A 23,247-nucleotide genomic window follows, 5' to 3' on the forward strand; every position below is an offset into this window, starting at 1 on the left:
CTGGAACTGCAGACCGAAATCTAGGACTCAGATCTAAAACTCAAATGTATTTCCAGAGTACAGTTCTAAAATTCATTCCAGAAACCAGCCATTCAGAATTCAGCCCCAGAATGCAAGTCTGGAATTAGAATCCAAAATTCACTAGAAGTGTAACTGAATTCAGGGACCAGATTCTAAAGAATTTTGAACTAATATCTGGATCTGGATTATAGAAGTCAGTTTGAAAGTTGAATTCTGGATCCGAATTTGAAAACTGGACCGGACTTCTGTAACGCAAATTCAGAATTTAGTTCCGAACCAGACTTCAGGTGACGATATTCTGGTCTCGAATTCTGTTCCAAAATTCAATTTCAGAATACAGCTTCAGTGGTCAATTCCTCAATCCAAATCCAGAATTCAGTTCCCGAGATTAGGTTCGGAATTCAGCTCTAGAATCTAAAGACTGTCCCAGAAAGTATGGACGCACTTTGAGTTCGCTGTAAATAATTCACAAGTGTTACGTGTCTTTTGGGACGAAAATGACATTTTTGGCAGTATACCATTCTACCGTTGACAGTCTTTACCATTAGGTACATTACAAAACTACACACCTAATACTCATTTCTAATTCTTCATCGAATGATCGGAAATTGTAAAAAGCACATCTGTGGACTGTACCAATCAGTCGAAATCACATCTTGATCTTGGATTGAAAGATCACGCCTCCAGTATGCCGCACTGTACGAGACTTCACTGTAAAACGCTCGACATTGCGAGCTCCGAAATTCGGATTTTATATTCAAATAGAGTGAGATCAAATTGTGACACAACTCAAATTATCATGATGTTTTGATGGAATGGTAGCCTTCAAACTCGCCTAAGGTTGTTGAAATTGGTTTACATATCTCCGAGAAAATTGAGCGGTAACAAAATTCTTCAAAAGATTTGAGCTGAGTCGAATGGTATAAAACGAGAGGGGTCTCCTGATCTTCGATCGAAAGTATCAAAGAGGATAAGGATAAGCTCATAGCTCAGTGATCTGTGAAAGGATTTATATAATCTAACTACCAATAGAATCGAAATTTTTCAACTTAAACGTGTATAGCAACAGCATTGAAGTATTTCAATAGTACACTATTGAAACCCCTGTCTCATTTGACCCATGTCAACAACAGCCAATCAGAACGCGTTCTAAGGAAGAGAACAAAATATCTGCTGCTGTACAACAAATCGTTCGAGAAATTGTTCCGAACAGTACTTAATATCGTAGTGAGTTCCACAATTTGGTCCTTCTTAAATACAGGAATGAATCCCGTACGGATCCTGATAGTTTCTTTCAATGAAATGCAAATCCAAAATGAAATAATCGACATTAAAATTCTGTATGCGGCTATTTTTATAGCCGTTAGGACCGCCCATTAGTGAAAAAGCTACAAACGAAATCACGCAAAAAGAAACTTCTTAACAAAAATTGGATCAGTTTGGATTCTATCGCCACTGCAAGCAGATGTATTTTGTGTCGTTTGCAAAGCTTGTTTCGCTTCCGACAAGAGCGATTACGTCACAGCTGCCAGTCGTTTACATTGGTGAAAAAACAACGAAAAGAGGACAACGGTGGAGAGTATCACACAAAATCAGCCGTTCAAATGGCTCTAAAAGTTTTCTAAAGAACTATTAGGGTTTCTTGCTCGCAAATCAAAGGTAAATATCCTCAGTTAAGTGCAAATCTAGGAAAGTTTGATTAGATTTGTGCACTTTTCGCTGTGTGAAATTCAGAGTAATCGAAATCAAGTGAAGCCTTCTTTGTTTTTGTTTGTGAAAAAAGGGAATGCTTGCATAATGCATAATTCAACTAATTGATATTCGGAAGTGTTAAGGAACATGTCAGTTGTTTTCGTATTCACGACATCCAGTTATGTCTATTACATTACCCACCCGCCTTTTTCAGCCCTTTTTCTATCCTATTTTTAAAAATAGAATAAAATTGCAAACAAGAAAAAAAATCATTTTTATGCAAAACCAGCTGTATATATCGACCATAGCACCCCAAAATTTACTTTAGTTTCATGTACAAGGTACAATTCAAAAGTTCCAGGACTTTTTAAACAGTGCGACTGCTAGTGTCGCCATCTGTCTGAAATTTTTGTCCATCAATTGTGTATCCTCCAATGTTGTCGTATAAAATTTTCAAGATATTTGGACGTATAGAAGCTGAGATATCGCGCTAAATGTGACAGTACATTTCTAGTGTCGGTCGGAAAATGAGCATCGAACAAAGAGACTGTCACTTCGCACTTTGACGCTTGATTTCGGGCTCATATTCAAAGCACCATGTTTCGTCACCAGTCACAATCGAATATGTAAAGTTTGGGTCCTTTTTGGCCTCTTTAAAGATTGTCTCTTGGATGTTGAATTCGGTGGTCTTTTTCGTGTTGTTTCAAAGTGTGCGGAACGAATCGAGCGCAAACTTTTCTGAGACCCCAATTTTCTGTTAAATCGACGCTGCGAATATTGATAACTCCACTTCCATATATTTAAGCGATGATTGCTCACAACATCTTTTGGCCGGCCCGAACGTTCGTCGTTTTTCAAGCCTTCCCGTCCCTTTTGAAAACTTTAAAAACCACTCGTGAATACGGCTACGCGGAATAGAAAATCATCGTTATGAACTTGTTTCATCATTTGATGCGTTTCGATAAAAGTGCTCGGTGCTCATTTTCCGGCCGACACTACAAATGTACTGTCACATTTAGCGCGATATCTCAGCTTCTATACGTCCAAATGTCTTGAAAATTGTATACGACAATACTGGAGGATACACAATCGTGCTGTTTAAAAAAAGTACTGGAACGTTTGAATTGTACCTTGTGTTTTAGTAAATTAATGGATTTTTTCCCTTGACCAGCATTTGTACCTAAGGAGTCGTTCCACTGTGCTCTAGTGGCGTGGATTGCTTTGGTTTCGAACTTTAGAGCTAGAAGTGCAATCATTTGACGGTGTGTCATTTCTGCTCGAATGTGTCAAATCAGAGCAATCCGTGTTATTTTGTTTTTTTTTTTTTTTTCAATGGAAAACGTCATTAGTCGTGAAGTCGTGGACAAAGTGAACGATTTTCTAGTATTAGACGGCAGTCAAATCTAGCGTGGCGGTGTAATTGATGGTACTAGCAGGATGTGAAGCTGTCTCCTAAAATTAATTTATCGCCATCGTTCGAAAATATAGCAGCATAAAATCGTCCATTGGCGATAGTGCGGCTAAATGGTGCAAAGCGTTATTTTTAAATCGGGTTTCCTCCAGATAATGCACGCCGCAAGCATCTTCGAATTGCAAACTATCAGTTGCAAACTGCAGCTGTTAAGCTGCTTGATCTATCACGGTTACTATAAATAATCATCGCGCTAAATCGAGTGTGTCGTCATAAATATAAAAAAAGCCCACTGCATTTTCTAACCGCACCACACGGCACCTACCACCCAAGATTCATAATCAATTAGTGAGATGATTTGAATGGGTGCTGCACTCATCCACCAAGGATTGCTATAAAATATTTGGACACATGTTTTACTGAATATTCAAAGACCAACGGATGAAAGGAAGTTTTTCGTCGGCTCTGCTGATTGAATCATGTCGTCGGTACTGACGGGGCATGAAATCACTGCCATGCTACTATGTTTGCGCCCACGCTTTCTCTGTCATGCTTCCGAGAGGTGCGAAAATGTCGCAGCACGCTATCCCGGCTGTGACATGATCGTCGTTCGCGGTTGAATGCCTGCAGACCGGGGTGATTACGGTCGAGTCGAGAATTGCATTTCACACCCTCAGTTCCTGGTGCTGGTGTCGTCATTTGCGCTCGAATTTTCTTTACAAGATTGCTGATTAATAGTATGCCATTTTTTCTACTTTTCTTCTGCAGCTTAAACGGCTCAACGAAGATCCAAGCGTCCACGGGATCATTGTCCAGATGCCGTTGGAATCGGACCACCCAATTGATGCTCATCTGATCACGGATGCCGTTTCGCCCGAGAAAGATGTCGACGGGTAGGATGACGACCACCGATCTCAGTAGATCCTGTTCGAATTAATTTATTTATCTCCTTCCTCCAGTCTAAACACCGTCAATGAGGGTCGTGTCGCCGTGGGTGACATGGGCGGTTTTCTGCCTTGCACTCCCAACGGTTGCATGGAGCTGATCAAACGAAGTGGAGTTCCGATTGCCGGTTCGGTTGCCGTCATCATCGGACGAAGTAAAATCGTTGGAACACCAATGGCCGAACTGCTCAAGTGGCACGATGCCACCGTCACCATTTGTCATTCGAAGACGAAAAATCTCAACATGATGGTAGGTGTGTTCCGGATGCATTCAATGCTGCTTCTATTGACGATTGGAATTTTGTTTTTCTCGGTTGGTACTTCCGTTCCAGATCAAAAAAGCTGACATCCTTGTGGTTGCCGTCGGTAAACCGGAAATGGTGCGGGGAGCGTGGATTAAGCCGAGTGCAGTCGTCATCGATTGTGGCATGAATGCAATTCCAGGTAAATCGATATCACCAGGCGCGTGTGGTAATGCTTCAAATATCGGAATCATCCTAGTAAAAACAAAATCTTACTCCAACTAAAATGAAAACAAGTTATTTAGATAGCAATCTTTAAGTTTCCAACACACATCGATTTTTTCACTTCATTCTACAATCAGCGTTTTGCAATCAAACAAAAAGTTTAAAGATTAGTACAGCGTAAATAAATTACAACCAGAAAAATACTGCAACGCTACGAAGTTCTGTTAGAAATGAAAGTGGTCCTTATCAGTGCGCAGGAACGGCGTCGACCGTCAGCGCCCTGATAACGACAGTTATTTTCTTCACTCGATGGTCACGCTCTGGAAATTCGAGGTGACGCGTTCTAGCAAAACAAAAACCACACTACGAATAATGTTGTAGAAGAAAACAAATTTCAAGATCAAATCGAATAGTTCAAAAATTAACTTGATCGAAATGAAGAAAATATTTAGGTCGTGGTTGTTACGATCGCTAAAAATTTCGCGATTTTCGTTCAGGTTTTTTATGGAGTCCCAAACTTCGGATGGATTCTCTGAAATTTTAGCTATCGAAGATTTTTCTATTGATGCCAGATATCTTAGAAATATCGAGATCTGGTGCTATGTAGAGTAAAGAAAAGTTTAAAATCGACTCTGGAACATAGACAAATTTTGAAATAAGACTAGAGTTAGAAATCACATACCAAATCTAAAATACGAGTCGAGAGCTTGGAAGGGCAATTTGTTCTAAGAACTTTTCTGGATCTTTGAAAGAATGAACGAACGGGATCTTCTTTTCAAAGAATGTTATAATATGAGAAAACGTGCTTAATTCTCCTAGCAGTGAGACGTAATACGAAACTATTCGTATGTCCATGAATTAGTATGACGAATGAATTGGAATAGTTTTGAGCCAAACTTTGAAGATTTTTTAGCGTCATCATCTTCTATGACGGTTTGAATTTTAAAAATTTCAGAATCGAATAAAATCTAGCAATTCTTTTAGTTTGAGCTTCTATTTATGAAATTCGGTTTGATTTTCTTTGCGAAAACGATTGAGCTCCTCCATTCCGGACACTTTTGGCACCGGAAGTCGGAAATCGGTGTAACCGATGTCAGTTGAATTCTCCTAAAGGATAGTAAACCGCTTCATTTGATTCGAAATATTTGTATATCAGTGTAGCCATATTTGAAAAATCCAAATACACTAAGGTCTTTTTTTATGCGAATTTTCAGAGTTATGCGGTTTTTTATGCGGTATGTAAACTCGCATAAAAAAAGACTTCAGTGTAAAATTGTTGCGTACTATCAACTATCAAAATCTGCAAACCCGATTAATTTATGCACATTTTTACGATAATCACCCTGTATCTCCTGAAACGGAAGTCGGATCTGGTATGGGTGAGACCGGGGCTTAACATCCATTACAACCGGGTTTTTACCCAAGTCATCACTACCGTTGTGTAGATTCAACATTTAATTACAATTCCCAATTTGTGATTTGGAAAAATATGCATTAGTTTTCGTAGCAAGTCGCGCAGAAGTGACCAACCGAAAATCCAAGCTAAACCGGACTCGCTATGGGGTAAGTTAGACTAAAAAGCTTCGCACAAAAATTAGGAACGAATACAATGAGGTGTCAAATATACGCCCTTATTCTGAATAACGACGTATTGGTTTTTCGATCGAATATGGTTCGGTCGAATCCTAGCTACTTTTGATTTTGCTAGTGTTATTGGGAATACGAATGAAATACGATCGAAAAAACGATACGTCGTTATTCAGAATAAGGGTGATAATCCTGTGTCCTGTTTAACCCCTGTCTCCTAAAAATTTCTTGAGTTTCGGGGTTTTGATTTGTAACAAAGAATGAACAATTTCGCAATAGGCGAGAAAATCATAAGACCGTTTTGATTATAAAATGAATGACTAAATTGACCGTCTTAAACAACATGCACAAATATGTCTCCCTCATATTAGTAAATTAAAAATACTCATGGTTTATAACCATCCATAATAACACATGGATCAATAAGTCCCGAGACTAACAATGGAAACAACATTTTTTTGCAAATTTTTTTTTATTCATCAACATCATCACCTTTTAGGGTGATACAATGGTTCCAAGGTTTTTTTTTCGATAAACTGCATTCTGAATCATCGACTCGTTGCTGTTTTTGTTCCATCGAAAGCATTCGCGGCACCCACTTGGAAAAAACCTTTTCCATGCTCAATTTTTCATGAAGGATAGTAAATATACTTCCATATGATATCTGTGTCATCTCAGCAATCTCACGGAGCTTCACTTTACGATCTTTCATTATAATTTTTGTAACTTCACTCACATTTTCCGGTGTAACGGTTTCCACAGGTCTACCCGAGCGTTCCGCGTCATTTGTGTCGGTACGACCACGTTTAAACTCGGCGAACCACCGACAAATCGTTGCTTTTGATGGACAAGAGTCCGGATAACATTTTTCAATCCATTGTTTCGCTTGCACGGTGTTTTTACCCATTAAAAAACAATGTTTTATCAAAACACGAAACTCGGTTTTTTTTCCATTTTTTAAACGAACTACAAAACGACTTTACTCCAACTTCGATAACTCAGCTGTTTCTGGTCGGATCGACTTAAAATTTTAACCAGTTTCATGCAAAGGTTAGTACTCTAGAAAGACGTGTTTACTGGTTTACTACGAGCGCCATCTCTACTTTAGTCTCGGGACTTATTGATCCATGTGTTAAGTGGTGTTTTTACTAGCGAACAAAACGTGTCGGAAGCCCACAGCACTCAACCACTCAAACTATTCGTTCAATTCACGTTTGGAATTCTGCGCGTCTTATTTTGGAACTGAATTTCACCTTAATGCTCGTTCATACCAAATATTTTAGAAAACTTTAACTTATAGAGTTATTTTTGGGTATCACATACTACTGAAAAAGTGATCATAAATTACTGAACATATTTCCGATGCCATGAAGAAGAAATAATGTCGCTGCTTTAAATACAACAAAAGATATTTACGATTAAGGTCTACCTATTTTTAAGAAGGAAAAGTAAGTCGTATTCACGACAAAAAAGAAGTTTTTATGGAGTCGTAAGAGCTTTTATTTGAATCGTATCGTCCATGTACGATTCAAATAAAAGCTCTTACGACTCACAAAAAGATTTGGGGTAAAACAGAATACAGTATTTTCCGGCCGTTCTGATTGAACAGTTAGCAATATGTTTATAGAACTTATGAAAATGTCAGGAGTACCTTTTGATTAGTCGAATTTATTTTTTTTAGAGTTTTACAAGCAGTTTTTCAAAGTAAGGAAAGAAAAAAGACGAATTTGGGGCAAAACGGACATGATGGAGAATTTTGCGGCTATTCTCATTGACATCAATCGATTCTACGGTTATTTTTACATAAGAAAAACCTACTTTGAAAATATTTACATAGATGCTCCATCATCATCAGGACTGAAAACACGAACGCGAGCGCACTTTGGAAACATATTTGGCTATGCTGATGCAGATTTGGTTCAAATTTTTGTGTACGTTTGTAACTGTTGTCCATTATTAGAAACCAGGGAACAGAATGATTATCCGCGTTCCGATGCTGAGGCTCAACGGGTCGGACAGGTCATGACGTCGGTTATCTGAGATTGTTATGGAATACTTCTCATGAACTACGTTGAAAAACGAAAATTACACCATCGATAGAGAGTACATTAGAGCAACGCTACTATCAACGATTTATTGTTCCAAATGCTTCCCCATCTACTGCTACTTACGAAACCGGAAATCAGGAACCACCGAATCAAGTTTGTGTGGCTATCACCTAATATGACCCACATATTATAGCAGTTTTGAGGAACGTAAAGAAGACTTTCTGTTCCTCACGAGTCGAAACAAGCTATTTATGAATGAATCTTTGCAGTGAGTTCTAAGAATCTGTCGCATCATCGTAAGCCTTGTGGATTGAGATGGTTTAAGGAGTGTATCGAAAATAAGCTATCCACATACATTTGTGTTGGACGCATGTATTTGCGATGGTTCTTTATGCTCAGTTCACAGCATGCTGTGCGTTTGGCTGTCAGCTTTTGTTTGTTCACTTGTTTGTGCGGTTGAAATTCTGCATTTTCAAAATGTCGCGTATTGAAAAGAAAGTGAAAATTAAGGTTCTGGACACATGGCTAAGTGAGAAGGGTATTAGTATGCGAAAATTTGCGAAGCGGTTTGGAATTCATCATGTCAGTGTTAAAATTGTTATTAATGAGTTTGTGGAACACTATTCTTCGGATGAGCTACCAGGAAGAGACAGAAATCCCGGTTCTTCCAACCCGAAACTGAACCAGAAAGTGGTATCGCTAATCATGAAGAACAAATCAATGTCAATACGTGATTTGGCCAAAATGCAGGAAAGAGTGCCGGAATGATCCAGCGTATCAAGAGGCGAAATCACCTGAAGACCTACAAGAAGCAGAAAATCTCGAAACAAAGTGTAGAACAGAAGAAGCAAGCAGCAACAAGGGCCCGGAAATTGTATTCGCGTCTTTTGCAGTGTCCGGATGCATGCATCCAGTTTGATGGACGATGAGACTTATGTAAAGGAGGACTCAAAAATATTTCTAGGTCCACAAAACTTTACTGTCGTCGTTGGGGAGGATGTGAGTTATGCGGACAGGTCGATTCAAGTGGAGAAATTCGGTCGAGGTCAGTTCGTCGAGATCACAAAATGTCTGTGTGTATGTGTATGTGTTTTTTTGTCGTGAATACGACTTACTTTACTATGGGGTGCCTTTTCAAAATTTACCCTCTGAGAGAGTGATAAGTTTTTGATCGTGATTATCTATTGTTGTATCTAATAAATCAACATAATTCTTGCGACATGCCATCGGAAATATGATCACAATTTTATGATAAAATTTTCAGTTTTGTGACATAGTCTCAAATAATTCAAAATTAAACTTTTCTGAAATGTTTGGTATAAACGAGTATCAAAGAGGATAATTCATAAGGCGCGTTTACCTTTCTCGTATTTTTAAAGCTCATAGCTCAGTGATCTGTGAAAGGATTTATATAAACTAACTACCAATAGAATCGAAATTTTTCAATTTAAACGTATATAGCAAAAGCATTGAAGTATTTCAATAGTACACTATTGAAAAACCTGTCTCATTTGCTCCATGTCAACACCAGCCAATCAGAACGCGTCCTGAGGAAGAGAACAAAATATCTGCTGCTGTACAACAAATCGTCCGGGAAAAATGTTCCGAAAAGTGGTGAATATCGCAGTGAGTTCCTCAATTTGGTCCTTGTGAGTGCTAGAAACGAATCCCTACAACATATTGATAGTTTCTTTCAATGAATTCTGCAAATCCGAAATGAAATAATCGACATTAAAATTCTGTATGCGGCTGATTTTATAGCCGTTGAGACCGCCCATTAGTGAAAAAACTACAAACGAAATCACATAAAAGGAAATCTCTTAACAAAAATTCAATCAGTTTGGATTCTATCGCCACTGCGAGCAGATGTGTTTTGTGTCGTCTGCACAGCTAGTTTCGCTTTCGACAAGAGCGATTACGTCACAGCTGCCAGTCATTAGCATTGGGAAAAAACAACGGTGGAGAGCATTGCATAAAATCAGCCGTTCTAATGGTTCTAAAAGTTTTCTAAAGAACCATTAGGATTTGTTGTTCGCAAATCGTAGGGAAATATCCTCAGTTTACTGCAAATCTAGAACAGTTTGGTTAGATTTGTGCACATTTCGCTGTGTGAAACTCACAGTAAACGAGATCAAGTGAAGCCTTCTTTGTTTTTGCGAAAAATGTTCCAGAGTTTAATGTCGTAAGTTTTAAGGAACATGTCAGTTGTTTTCGTATTCACGACATCCAGTTATGTCTTTGACATTACCCACCCGCCTTTTGCACTACCTTTTCTCGGCGATGGCTGAACCGATTTTCACAAACTTAGATTCAAATGAAAACTCTTGTGGTCCAATACAAAATTCCGGTTCTGGAGTTATGGGGTAAAATGTGCAAAAAAATGAGAATATGTGTTTCAACTTTTCTCATAGATGGCGCGACCGATTTTCACAAACTTTCAAATAAAAGGTCCTCTGGTCCCATACGTAATTCCTGAATTTCATCCGAATCCGACATCCGGATCCGGAAATAGAATCGATAAGAGTTATATATCGAAATGTTTGAACGCTCTTTCCGTGCTTCCGAAAGCGCTATATTCAAATTGAAAGCTTGCTTGCTGGTTTCTAGTCCCTTTGTACATTGTCACTTATAAAAACACATTCTACGGGAATGCCTACTGTGCATTGTCTCGTGGAAAGACCGGCCTACTGTGATTACATGAAACTAATTACCGCTTACTAATGAATGAAGAACGAACGTGAAACTGACATGATCGACTGTATTTTCGAACTGAACGACTGACATGAGAGATGATGATGGAAAAGCTCGTCGAATTGACATTTTTTAAAGTATTGCCCCATCTCAAAGAAAGATGTAGTATATATAAGAATCAAAGAACTGAACAGCACTGAGCGATTAACAATGCAAGGTGAATCAACTAGCAAATCTAGAAAATGTTTTTGTTTACTAACTCAACCTCAAACGCAACAGAATCAAAATCAGAAACCGTAGCAAAGCATTAACTAAACACAATAGAAGCTAAACCAACGCTAGCTAGCCTCCGAAAAGCAGGCAAAACAAGGACCCTAACCGCTGTGCATGCTGGCGATAACAAGTTCCTCGTTATCGCTCCTTTTGTGTATCAATTTCATCCGTAAATTGGTTGTCTTTTTCGTGCTGTGCTTCACTATTAGACGAAGAAAACCGAAATACCGAGGTTGGTGATAGTGTAGAAAATAGAGTTGCTGCATGCGTAGGTTTTATAAGTATTTTAAAGTTTTTCGAAAAAAAAAACAATTGTTTTGAAACTATCGATCAGTTGTCTCTTACTTATTGAAGCATTGCTGGAATATAACAGAAGAAATTACAGTGACACACAGGTGGTCGATCCGGTAGACGAGATCCCTATTACGAAACACTTCGCTATCAAACCATACAAATTCACTTGTCTCTTTCCTTTTCTTTCCACCGGCGGCGGTAAATCGTAATCGGCACCACCGTAACCAGACACGACCAAGAAGAGCGGCCAGCGGCTGGTGGGGGATGTCAAGTACGACGAGGCGCTGGTGGTGGCATCGCATGTCACCCCGGTACCAGGCGGGGTCGGACCGATGACCGTGGCGATGCTGATGCAAAACACCGTTCAGTCTGCCCTGAAAGTTGCCCGGAGATTGATCGAAATGGAGTTTCGCTGGCCGATCAAACCGTTACCGTTGAAACCGCTGGCGCAGGTTCCCAGGTGAGAATTTGTATTTTCTAATCGGATAACAGCTTTTTAGTTCAGTTCTCGGATCTCCGAGTACAACCCTGAGGAAATTTGATGTATTAGATGGAAAATCGGATACAGTTTATTGCTGACAAAGTAGGCTATGGAAGTTATCACGAAAAAAAAATTTTGTTTTGCAATTGAAGTTTCTGTTTTTGCATTCAGGTGCTTATGTAAAAATTGTTACTGGAAAAAAGATATTTTGGCGTTCAAGGTTCATAAAAACTATGATGGTTAGGCTTTCAACATAAAAAAAACTCCGTGCTAATTTCTTATCTCATTTCACCATCCCACAGCGACATCGAAATTGCCCGTTTGCAAACACCCAAAAACATCTCCCTACTGGCATCGGAAATCGGTTTAATTCCGTCGGAGGTGTCACTGTACGGCGACAAAAAGGCCAAAATTTCTCTGAAGGTTCTTGATCGGTTGAAGAACGAAGCGGACGGTAAATACGTGGTCGTTGCCGGGTAAGTCGATTTTTTTTTGCATCCCATGATCCAATCTTTTCGTCAACTGAACTATCGTTTCCCAGAATCACTCCTACCCCGCTAGGAGAAGGTAAGAGCACTACTTTGATTGGACTGGTTCAGGCACTGACCGCTCACAAGCAAAGGAATGCCATAGCCTGCCTTCGGCAACCGTCGCAGGGTCCCACGTTCGGCATCAAGGGTGGTGCGGCCGGTGGTGGATATTCGCAGGTGATTCCGATGGAGGACTTCAATTTGCACCTGACGGGCGATATTCATGCTGTCACGGCTGCCAACAATCTGCTGGCGGCTCAGCTGGATGCTAGGATCTTTCACGAGGCTACTCAAACGGATCAGGCACTGTACGAGCGCTTGGTACCGGCCATCAAGGGTTCGCGGAAATTCTCAGCTATCCAGTTGAGACGCATGAAGCGTCTCGGTATCGACAAAACCGATCCGTACACACTAACTCCCGAAGAAATTCGACGATTTTCACGTTTGAACATCGATCCGCACAATGTGGTATGGACTAGAGGTTGGTAATCCGACGGTTGCAATCCATCCGACGCAGTAAGTAACCAATTTTCCCCCTGTTTTAGTTATGGACGTCAACGATCGCTACCTGCGGAAGATAACGATCGGATTGTCTCCGACGGAGAAAAACATGACACGTGACACCAGCTTTTCAATTTCCGTGTCCAGTGAGATCATGGCGATTCTTGCGTTGGCAACCAATCTGGAAGATATGAAACAACGACTGGCCAAGATGGTGGTTGCTTTCGATCGCTCCGGAGTGCCAGTTACGGCGGACGATTTGGGTGTCACGGGAGCGATGATGGTTCTGCTGAAGGATTCAATTGAGCCGACGTTGATGCAGACACTGGAAGGAACTCCTGTCATGGTACATGCCGGACCGTTTGCCAACATCGCTCATGGCTGTTCGTCAATCATAGCCGATGACATTGCCCTGAAGCTTGTCGGAAAATCTGGCTTCGTGCTGACGGAGGCTGGCTTTGGATCCGACATCGGAATGGAGAAATTTTTCAACATCAAATGTCGTGCCTCGGGCAAACTTCCGAATGCCGTCGTACTGGTGATGACGGTTCGTGCTTTGAAGATGCATGGCGGTGGTCCACCGGTCATTGGCGGTGCCCCATTGCGACGGGAATATACGATGGAAAACTTGGACCTGCTTGAAAGAGGTTTTCCAAACTTACTCAAGCATATCGAAAATGGATTAAAGTACGGAGTGCCGGTCGTGGTGGCCATCAATGCACACTCAACCGATAGCAAAGCGGAGCATGATTTGATCAAGAAATGTTGCAAACAAGCCGGAGCATTCGCGACGGTAGTTTCCGATCACTGGGCAAAGGGAGGCGAAGGAGCGGCCGATTTAGCACAGGCAGTGATCGATGCTTGCAATCAACCATCCAATTTCAAACTACTGTACGAATTGGATCTGACAATCGAGGAAAAGATGATGAAAATTGCCAAAGAGATGTACGGTGCCGGAACGATTGAGCTTTCCCCGAGGGTGAAGGACGCTGTCAGACTGTACACTGATAAGGTAAAAGACAATTGGTTCGGTTCCAGCAATCGGTTTCATTTGACGTTTTCTCCATTTAGGGCTTCGGTAAGTTACCGATTTGCATGGCCAAAACTGCGATGTCACTGACGGGAGACGCAAGCGCCAAAAACGCTCCGAAGGACTTCAAATTAGTCATCAACGATATCTGTCTATCAGCCGGGGCCGGTTTCATTGTTCCGATGTGTGGCGAGATTACCAAAATGCCAGGACTGCCCACCAGACCGTCTATCTTCGACATTGATCTGAACACGGAGACGGGCGAGATCGAGGGGTTGTTCTAAGCGGGATTAGGTCTGATCACTGTTCCTTTTGCCAAAGGAAACTAACTACAAAAGTGAACAGAATTTCGCATATCTTAAGCTCCTGATACAGCTTTTACCTTCATATGACAATCACACTGAGCTATTATATAGAAACTAGAACTAGAAAATATTCTAGGCGTTTGTATTTTGATTTAATAAAACACTGCTTTTATTTACACATGTAGAGAATATGCTTCGTTACTATCAGAGTCAAATCCATTTGATCAGTTGTGCTTTTTTATTCGAGTTTTATTAGTGTTTGGGATTTGAATGCCTCGCCTGCTTTACGGAAGGACGACGACTTACCAGACTCTTCCATATATAGGGATGGAAAGTTACTCGGGTTTCGTTGTGTCGTGTATGTATTCTCCGTAGAAAACTTCACAAATGCACAGTCTGAATAAGGTCCTGAGCGTTGAATAAGTTTGTGAAATACATACATAGTCATTCTCCAAAGAAAGTGCGAGAACTTGTTTGCCTTATCGATCGATATAACGTTTTTATTTTTTTCTTGTCAGATTTCAAATTTCATTATTTAGTTCTCTGTTTTCGAAATAATCACAAAAAGTTACATTTGTCTGATCCAATTCACGAAGACTTCGAAGTTCAATTCGATAGTTGTAAGATCGTTGACAAAACCAACGATTTTAAATAGGGAAAACCGGGGCGAAAATGGCCACTTTTGGTCTTGCGCAAAAAATATTACAAAGAATAATTCGAAAGCTACAACCATCCGTTACAAAGCGTATTTGCCAAATATAAAATATTCGCCCTTATTCTGAATAACGTCGTATCGTTTTTTCGCTCGTATTTCATTCGTATTCTTAATAACGCTAGCAAAATCAAGTCGTTATTCAGAATAAGGGCGATTGAAATAGGAGGATCTATGAGTAAGCAATTTTTTGGCAAATGAACATTAGAAAATATTTTCAACAAATGAACAACATTGAACCCACTGTTCATCGCTAGCAGCGATTCGATGCGCAAAACCATTTCTTTTATGTCGTTGGAGCAGTGGTTCGCACGTGAAGAAACGATGCCCGATATCCCTGAATTTGAACTCATACGGCACCCAATTGCCTACCTTTCGGATCATTCCCATTGCTTTTAAACGTTGGCGGCGTTCTGTAACTCCGAGTGATTTTCTTGATCGAGCAATTTCTCCAATTCTTTACCTTCAAACTGCGTCGGCACGTTCTCCGTTTTTCAAATCAAAATTACCACTTTTAAACACCGGGAAAATTACGTCCGATACGTTCGCACAACTAGAGCATGTTTTTCATAAACTTCCACCAAAATACAATGACTTTCGGTGGCTGTTTTTTCATATTGAAATAGTAAAGAAAAAGTCCGCGCAAAAACATTTGAATCGCCAAAAAAAAAACGATATTCCCTTAATAAAAAAGATTTGTTGTTTATGCTTTAGCAGAATGATATATACTGCCTCTGAAACTGTAAGGAAAATCACTTGAATAAAAATCAAATTACGCCATCAGTTAGGAAACGACATGAACTTATTCATGCACCTATTCAGGCACATATCTAGAAAGGGGGAGCCCAAGTAAACAAAAAGAAAAGTTAGATGAATATTTTGGGGCTGTTGAGCCTGAAGATTACGCTATGAGATAGTGGTTTTAAGAGTTTCCAGCGCCACTGATAGTGTCAAAACTACATAACATGGAAGATAAAACCGGGGCAAAATAAACGACAATAATAATACATAAATTTTTACTGGATGACCGGAAAGATTCCGCAGATGGGAAAGATATCCACTGCTGGATGTCGCTGGATACTTATTTAGGACTAAAAAGACGAACGCAAGCGCACTTCGATTGCGTGTTTGACTGGATCCAATATTATACACAATGGACAGAAGTCGGCACGAGTGTTTCAAAGGAGGCTAAATGGATCGGAAAGATCCATCTTGTTCACCTGAACTGGCTTCTTCGAGCTATTATCTGTTCCTCAAATTATCTCTGAAAAATTGATGTGAGTTTCGTGTTGGAATTTCAGACAACTACTTCCGGGGTATAGCCAAAGTAAGTTTGTATGGTCATCAATCGATATGACATACAAATTTAGAAAATGTTTTCCGTTCTCCACGAATCGGAGTAAGGGAGCTAGCTCGGACAAGCTCTCAAAATCTATCGCTTCGTCATCTACTCTTGTGGCTTGTTGGGCTCTATAAATGGACGTGAAGAAGTGTAATACAAAAATCTGATCTCGAGCACAGTCACCCATTTTATTAAAATACTAAATAATGACACTTCCAGTTGGAAAAGATCTACCTGCTTCTGCACTGAGAAATCGGTGTGAGCACCATTCCGGAACTGGTGAAGTCAACTGGACCCTCCCGAAACGACACCCTGGGTACACTGTGGTGAATTTATTTAATGTTTGGAAAACCAATCACCAAGTAGTAAATCGTCTGAAGAGCCGCTACGAGCGACCCAGTGATCGAGATTGCAAACAATGAAATTTTCACCGGTATGCTTTACACGGTTTTTTCTAGTTTGTATGTCAGCAGACCCTGTCAGCTTGGAGCGAAATCAATCTTCAGTTCAACAACGCCATCGCACGGCATCACATTCAACATATCATGTTAATTGTATGGGTACGTAGTGCTGCTATTTTGGCGAGCACGAATTTCACATTTCTCTCCCCTACTTCTATGTACGAGATTCAATGCGAAGTCGTCTGAGGTCGCCATGCTCACAAAAAGGATGTTGCCAATGATTTGTTCGAGAAATGTGAGAGCTGGATATCTTGTTAATATGATGTCTTTGATGTCAGCTTGCTGTGACCTCAACCACAGAGAACAGAGATCCAAGTAGAACATCGCCCATAGGTTCTTGTGTTCGAGCTTGTATACAATGGTAATTCATGCGTGCAAAATCGAACGCAACGGTGATTTTTAACGAATTTCCACTTGATTTCGTTTCTAAACAAGTTTGTACTAGTTTGGATGGCTCTGTGTTTTCGTATAAATTCACCCAAATCTTGTTTCAATCTCTAGACATTTAACAGTGAAAACGAGCGTGTGTTTGTGTGTTGGTTCCGAACAGTCCCATCTGGTGCAACATTTCCAATAGATGGAAAATGAAGAACGGATTCGGTTGAAGTAAGAAAACCGAAATCATAACACACCGGCTTCGATTCGACCTGGGCAGACAGTTCTAAGGCTGTGAACCATTTCACGGTTAATTTTAACTTTTGGTTAAAATCTGACACTTGAGTGGTTATTTGGTGTCGAGTAATTAAATTTGACTAAAACTGTGGCCCATTTCAAAATTTGACGGACGGAAAGTTATTTGGGTTTATTTTCCACTGGAAATAATTTCAACTAAAGAATTAATATTAGAATTTTCATTGCGAGATTTTTTTCAGTGTTGGAAAATTACTATCGATCTGTCAAAAATAACCATGCTCTCGAGCAGGGTTATTTTTGACAATATCAAATTAACCACTCGAGTGTCAGATTTTAACCAAAAATTAAAATTAACCGCGAAATGGTTCACAGCCTAATTGATTTTTCAATGCGCACCTGTTCTGTGAACATCATAAGTTTTCATCCCCTGCCACCGAGATTGCCAGGTCATCGGTCGTGTAGGATACAAACGGTGGCATCTTTGGGGTGGTGAGTTTTCCGCTGAGCAGTCACGACTAGGAAACTTCGCATTCAAAATTTCAAAGCGGACAATTTTCTTCCATTTCCGTTTGCTTTCAGCAAATTGTCCCGGATTACGTGTCCTTTCAATCGAACCAATTGAACAGAAATCATTCCCAATTGCCATTTTAATGAGAGCCGCTGCCTGCCATCGCGCCTCGATCCTATCCGACAAGTCAGCGTTTTGTGTTTTCGCTGTCGTGGTGCAGACCGTCGTTCGTAAATCATGAACATCCTGCAAGGAATTATACGTATTCGACCCTATCATAAATTGCCACTGGAGCCACTTTGATTTCGTCTTCAAATTTCAATTGACTGAAACAATTTCCCACATCTGGGAAATGCTTTGTGAGAATTTTCAAGTAAATCGAAAGAAAGAAACAGTGTTTTTCTGTGTGTTACTGAATCAGTGAAAATGAAACACCGCCAGGTTCTCGTGTCAGTGAAAGTAAGTAAAAGTAAAAATCGGTGATAGCTCTAAACTGGCATGGAATCAACACCCATATGACTTAAAAGTAGTATTAACATCGAATTTTATCCATATATTAATTACATCAAACGTTCTGACATTCAATTGAACATGAAATATATTTAGATACAACAAATGTGGATTTTTGGCCGCGTTAATTTTTTTTTCTTTCGCAATATTTAAATCTGTATTTTCCAGGAGAATGAAGTGAAACAGGGTTGCCACATATACAGATTAATTTGTAAAGACTGTCCCAGAAAGTATGGACGCACTTTGATTCCACTGTAAATAATTCACAAGTGTTAGATATTCAAATTTTATTCGATATACTGATAATATTAGACTACAACAACAGAATATTATTCTCAACATTTGCTACTTAGTCATTGTAGACTAGCTGGTGCACCTTCTTGCGAACGTTACGTTCCTCGTTAAATTCCGTACAGACTTCTTGGCGACAAGTTTTGACACTTTTTTCCAATCTTTTTCGAACTGTTGAATGGTTTCGGCTGTTGAGACATGTTTCCTGAGATTTGCCTTCGTTTATGCCCAAAATTCTTCAATTGGTCGAAGTTGTGGACAATTTGGTGGAATCACGTTTTTTGGGACGAAAGTGAAATTTTTGGTAGTATACCATTCTACCGTTGATTGTGAGTAGTGGCAAGAAGCAAGATCTACCCAGAAGACAACAGGATCCTTGTGGCTTCGAATCATGGGTAGATGTCGATTTGGTAAACATTCCTTGATGTATATTTCGCAGTTCATTGGAGCAGTGGTGATGAAGGGTTTCGAAATCTTACCGCAGTTACAAATTGCTTGCCAGACCATAGCTTTCTTACCAACTTTTTCGACTTCAATCGATGTCTCGGACTGGTTTAACACTTGCCCTTCTCGCACCGTATAATATTGTTGTCCCGGCAAAGGATTTGTAATCGAGTTTCACGTCCATGATTATGCAGTTCAAATTTCCAGCAAGAATCGTATTGTACAGCTTCCGAATCCTCGGCCTGATCGATGCTTCTTGTATCGGACTACGTTTTGGTTGTTTCTGCTTCTTATAGGATCGAAGATTCAAACGTTCTTTAGCACGAAAAACATTTGACCTCGAAGTGCCCACTTTTTTGGCCACATCCCGAACTGAAACCTCCTTATTTTGCTCGAACGCCTTCAGTATACGTTTATCCAACTGAGGGTTAGCAAGACCTTTTTTTTCGACCCGTTTTCGGTTTATCCTCAAAGGTGTTATCCTCACCGAACTTCCTGATTGCATTTCGCACGGCTTTTTCACTTACTCCTTCCGTTTTTGCTATCTTCCTCAGTGACAGTCCGCGTTCTATGCACCATTTGTACACAATTTTTCGACGTTGTTCTGCTGAAAGTCCACGCATTTCGAAACAAACTAATGAAAACGAATAAACAACTGCACAAGTGGTTAGAGAAGAGTGCAAACAACAGGACGCAGCCATAAAAATTGCCAGATTCTGAGCCTTTGCCAAATGGCAGTAATCTGTATATGTGGCAACCCTGTTTCGCACGGCATATTTCGACACGACACCCATACTAGTATAAGGTCATGTTCAGAAATGTTCTAGTTCTAGATGCATAATTTATGTCAGTTTTAAAATTTAAATCTAGAATTTATAACAAAATAAACCGGCAGCCCCAGCATCGCTGAGATGGCTAGAGCTGGTTCAACGAATGAATCACTTTCAACTAGTTGGATAAAGCACAAGATTCGTTCGTTCGTTCTGACTGGACATTGCAAACTCAATTATCACATGGCTACTATTCAGCGTGCTGAATATTTTTCGAGTGATTTGTGTGAATACGATTACGGTAATTGTCCCGCTATGACGCAGCTACGTATCCGGGGTTTTGGTTCTCCAGGCATGGTTGAGTTTGTGTATGGAGAGCTAAAGTTTATAGATATTCTATCGTTTCTCATCCAATGTAGTAAAAAGCTATAGTCAGAGCGATTCATCGTTCTTCCTGGAGTGAATGAATCCTCTCTGTATTGACTTTAAAAGGTTTTAGCAGATTGTTTGACATCCCTTAAGGGGTGCCGAATTTAGTTCTGCCCATACATGAGGCGAATCGTTTCGCATTCTTTCGGGAATGTAGAATGGTGTCGCTTTTGTAAAATCTCTAAACCCTCTCGGGGGTTGGCAGTCTAATTAAATGTACATTTTGGTACTCTTCCATGGTTCCTTCCCTTCCAATCAGGAAAATTACGACAAACCACAGCATGTCACAAATCTCAGATACTACGACCAAGTGATGAAGAAAGTTTCGAGAAAAACTGAAAATTTTTATCCGGCATTTACCTTCGTGAATATATAAAATGGACAAAATGTAGGGATTTTAAACTTCACATAAGTCGCTCAGCATAAAGTGTGAAAAACAGGTAACTTTCCTCTTCGGCAGAAAATGTATTGACAAATCTAAAAAGTCTAAGCGATAATCTCTCAATGTGTACCCTTATCCTTATTTTTCGCCATACGGTGACAATTGCTAGTAATAATTGCTAGTAATATTGTTAGTCAAACCGTTAAAATCGATGTGACAACTCGTCAGTGCTGGATTCCGAATCTTTTTTCGTCATATAGCCCGAGCCGTCGTCCGGGCCGAACTTGCCACCATTAACCATCGGATTGAGTGATCTTTGTTTGATGTGTTCTATCAAAGCCGGGTTCAGTTCATCCTCCTGGCGGTGGGGAGGATAAGAATTGTAGCATCGTTACGGGCTATAAATGAATGAACTAACCTTTCTCTGAATGGCAAAAATGTCATTATCAATTCCAACAAAGTCAGACTCGTACGATTGAACACTAGAAAATTAGGTTTAAATTAAAAAAAAAGTATTTCTACAACTTCCCCTATCTACCTGACGTCATCAAACGCCCCCTTGGTAAAGTCTTTATCGTTCAGTACCGGATTGGATCCTTCGACCGAGAAAACATTCGTGGTCGGTAGTTTTCGGCCTTCGTGAATTTCGGATGCTATCGATCCGAAGTCGGTAGCAGACAGAGCCTTGAGCTGACGATTCATACTGCGAATTTTGATGCAGAATGCCACCACCAGAAGAGCGCAAATCAACGCCAGACCGGATGCGATCGCTATCAGGATCGTTCGAAGCAGTTCACTCTTTTCGTCCAGTTCCTCGACGATGGTATTGGGAACATCCTGTAGTAGCAGCTGAGCCGCGGACAGTGCGGTCTTGAGGTTCGTGACAAACACACGGTCGTTGGATCGTCTGAAATTGTGTGCGGTTATGTTTTGGACTCTAGAAAAGGTTTGCTTCGCCCGTAACTTACTGGAGAATTTCGATTGCTTCCACGGCCTCGTTGTTTCGAATGAAATGCGCCCGTACGTCGGTTACTTTGTCCTGTTCGGCGCGACCCGTTTCACCAATCGTACCCCGTACGATGTCGTCTATGTTGCAATCCATTTCGTAATGTTTGCTCAGTTGTACCTCAAGCTATTCGTAACGAAAAGTGAAAGTAGGTTGAGTGGAAGAATTAGGTTTCAAACTTACGAAATTTCTCATCTCTGGTGTATCGACTTCATCGATGCTGTTCAGAAAGACGAACTTCACTCGGTTGGATTCCGCAATAATGTAGATCTTGGCTGGAACCGAATCGGTGTGGTCGACTAACAGTAATCGAACGAATAGAAATAGAATAGTCGCAACGATCAAATTAGCGCAGAATAACCTACCCAAATCGGTGGCGACGATCGTGAATGTGTAGTAACCTTTCATGTTGTTCTGCACCAGTGTGGCAAGCGAAAGCTGGCCACTCTGCAAGTCCATACTGAAGGGAGCAGGTGTCGTGGATAAACCGGTACCGAATGCTTCCAGCGAGTCCGGTGCGATCGTGTAGCTGATCACGTCATCTTCGTCCGGATCGTCAGCTATAACCTGGAAAAGGATTTTTCCGGAGTAGTCGTTTACAGTGATGCCAGCAGCGTAGGACCGGTAGCGAAACTTTGGAGGATTATCGTTGACATCGTTGACTTTAATGTGCACGATCAAAGCCGATCGAGAGTTCGCCGGGATTGGTGTTACCGGTCCGTTGATGCTATTGGTAGCGATCACGCGGATTTCATGTGCTGGAATCTCTTCGCGGTCCAGTTCTTCGGTAAGCCGCAAAACGTGATTTTCTTTGTCGATTTGGAACAGATGACTGGAACTTCCGTACGCGTCTGCGTGAAGCAGGAAAAACGATTCAGATAATGGCAAGTTCGGGCTAGAATGGTATACTCACTGTCGATAAAGTAGAACACATTTTTCTGATCCTCCGGGGGCAGTTCGGCATTCTTCGGATCAATGGCTTCCGGAATTGTACGAAGCTCTTGCAGACCCAGCTCGTTCTCTGGAAGATCGGTTTGCATCGATTATGTTCAGGTTATATGTAAATTTAGTAAATTTAGGCTTATAAAACACGGCATACTACAGTGGGCTGGACATGTAGCAAGGATGCCGGAAGAGAGAATGGCCTATGTGATGTCCAGCAGAGAACCGGGGAGAGGTCGTCGACTGCGGGGTAGACCTCGCACTCGCTGGCTGTGCGCAATCGAAGAGGATGCACGCGCAGCGGGAGTACAGAGCGACTGGAAAACGGCGGCTCAAGATCCAGTATCCTGGAAATCTATAATTCGTTCGGTCAAGTTCCGAAGACGGGATGTGCACCATTAAAGTAAAGTAAAGTAAGTAAGTAAATTTAGCATGGTAAGCACGAAATAAAATGTCACTCCAGGACAGTCATAGACAGGAATCTCGATAAAATAGAAGGCGGGTGAGTAATGTCAGAGACATAACCGGATGACGTGAATACG

General features: G+C 40.7%; 2 protein-coding genes across 5 annotated transcripts in view; one reads left to right on the forward strand and one right to left on the reverse strand.

Moving 5' to 3' along the window:
• Positions 1 to 14,464, forward strand: part of LOC131434406 (C-1-tetrahydrofolate synthase, cytoplasmic) — a 32,945-nt gene extending 18,481 nt beyond the window's left edge. For 2 of the 3 annotated variants that reach the window (XM_058601112.1, XM_058601085.1), the window contains 8 exons: positions 3,893 to 4,017; positions 4,084 to 4,318; positions 4,401 to 4,512; positions 11,657 to 11,888; positions 12,212 to 12,385; positions 12,451 to 12,920; positions 12,985 to 13,952; positions 14,012 to 14,464. In XM_058601112.1, the coding sequence (XP_058457095.1) occupies positions 3,893 to 4,017; positions 4,084 to 4,318; positions 4,401 to 4,512; positions 11,657 to 11,888; positions 12,212 to 12,385; positions 12,451 to 12,920; positions 12,985 to 13,952; positions 14,012 to 14,254 (2,559 nt within the window). In that variant the 3' untranslated portion in view covers positions 14,255 to 14,464. Of the gene's footprint in view, positions 1 to 3,069; positions 3,140 to 3,892; positions 4,018 to 4,083; positions 4,319 to 4,400; positions 4,513 to 11,656; positions 11,889 to 12,211; positions 12,386 to 12,450; positions 12,921 to 12,984; positions 13,953 to 14,011 lie in introns of those variants that run through there. The other variant, XM_058601094.1, reaches the window with a different exon arrangement.
• Positions 14,465 to 20,820: 6,356 nt separating this feature from the next.
• The window catches only part of LOC131434430 (cadherin-23-like), a 31,034-nt gene continuing 28,607 nt past the window's right edge, over positions 20,821 to 23,247 (reverse strand). For both annotated transcript variants that reach the window (XM_058601143.1, XM_058601134.1), the window contains 7 exons: positions 22,677 to 22,784; positions 22,129 to 22,614; positions 21,947 to 22,062; positions 21,726 to 21,889; positions 21,296 to 21,664; positions 21,176 to 21,239; positions 20,821 to 21,115 (listed from right to left, as the gene is read on the reverse strand). In XM_058601143.1, the coding sequence (XP_058457126.1) occupies positions 20,960 to 21,115; positions 21,176 to 21,239; positions 21,296 to 21,664; positions 21,726 to 21,889; positions 21,947 to 22,062; positions 22,129 to 22,614; positions 22,677 to 22,784 (1,463 nt within the window). In that variant the 3' untranslated portion in view covers positions 20,821 to 20,959. The remainder of the gene's footprint in view (positions 21,116 to 21,175; positions 21,240 to 21,295; positions 21,665 to 21,725; positions 21,890 to 21,946; positions 22,063 to 22,128; positions 22,615 to 22,676; positions 22,785 to 23,247) is intronic.

This window comes from Malaya genurostris, chromosome 1 (genome assembly GCF_030247185.1).
Source record: "Malaya genurostris strain Urasoe2022 chromosome 1, Malgen_1.1, whole genome shotgun sequence".
Lineage (NCBI taxonomy): Eukaryota > Metazoa > Arthropoda > Insecta > Diptera > Culicidae > Malaya > Malaya genurostris.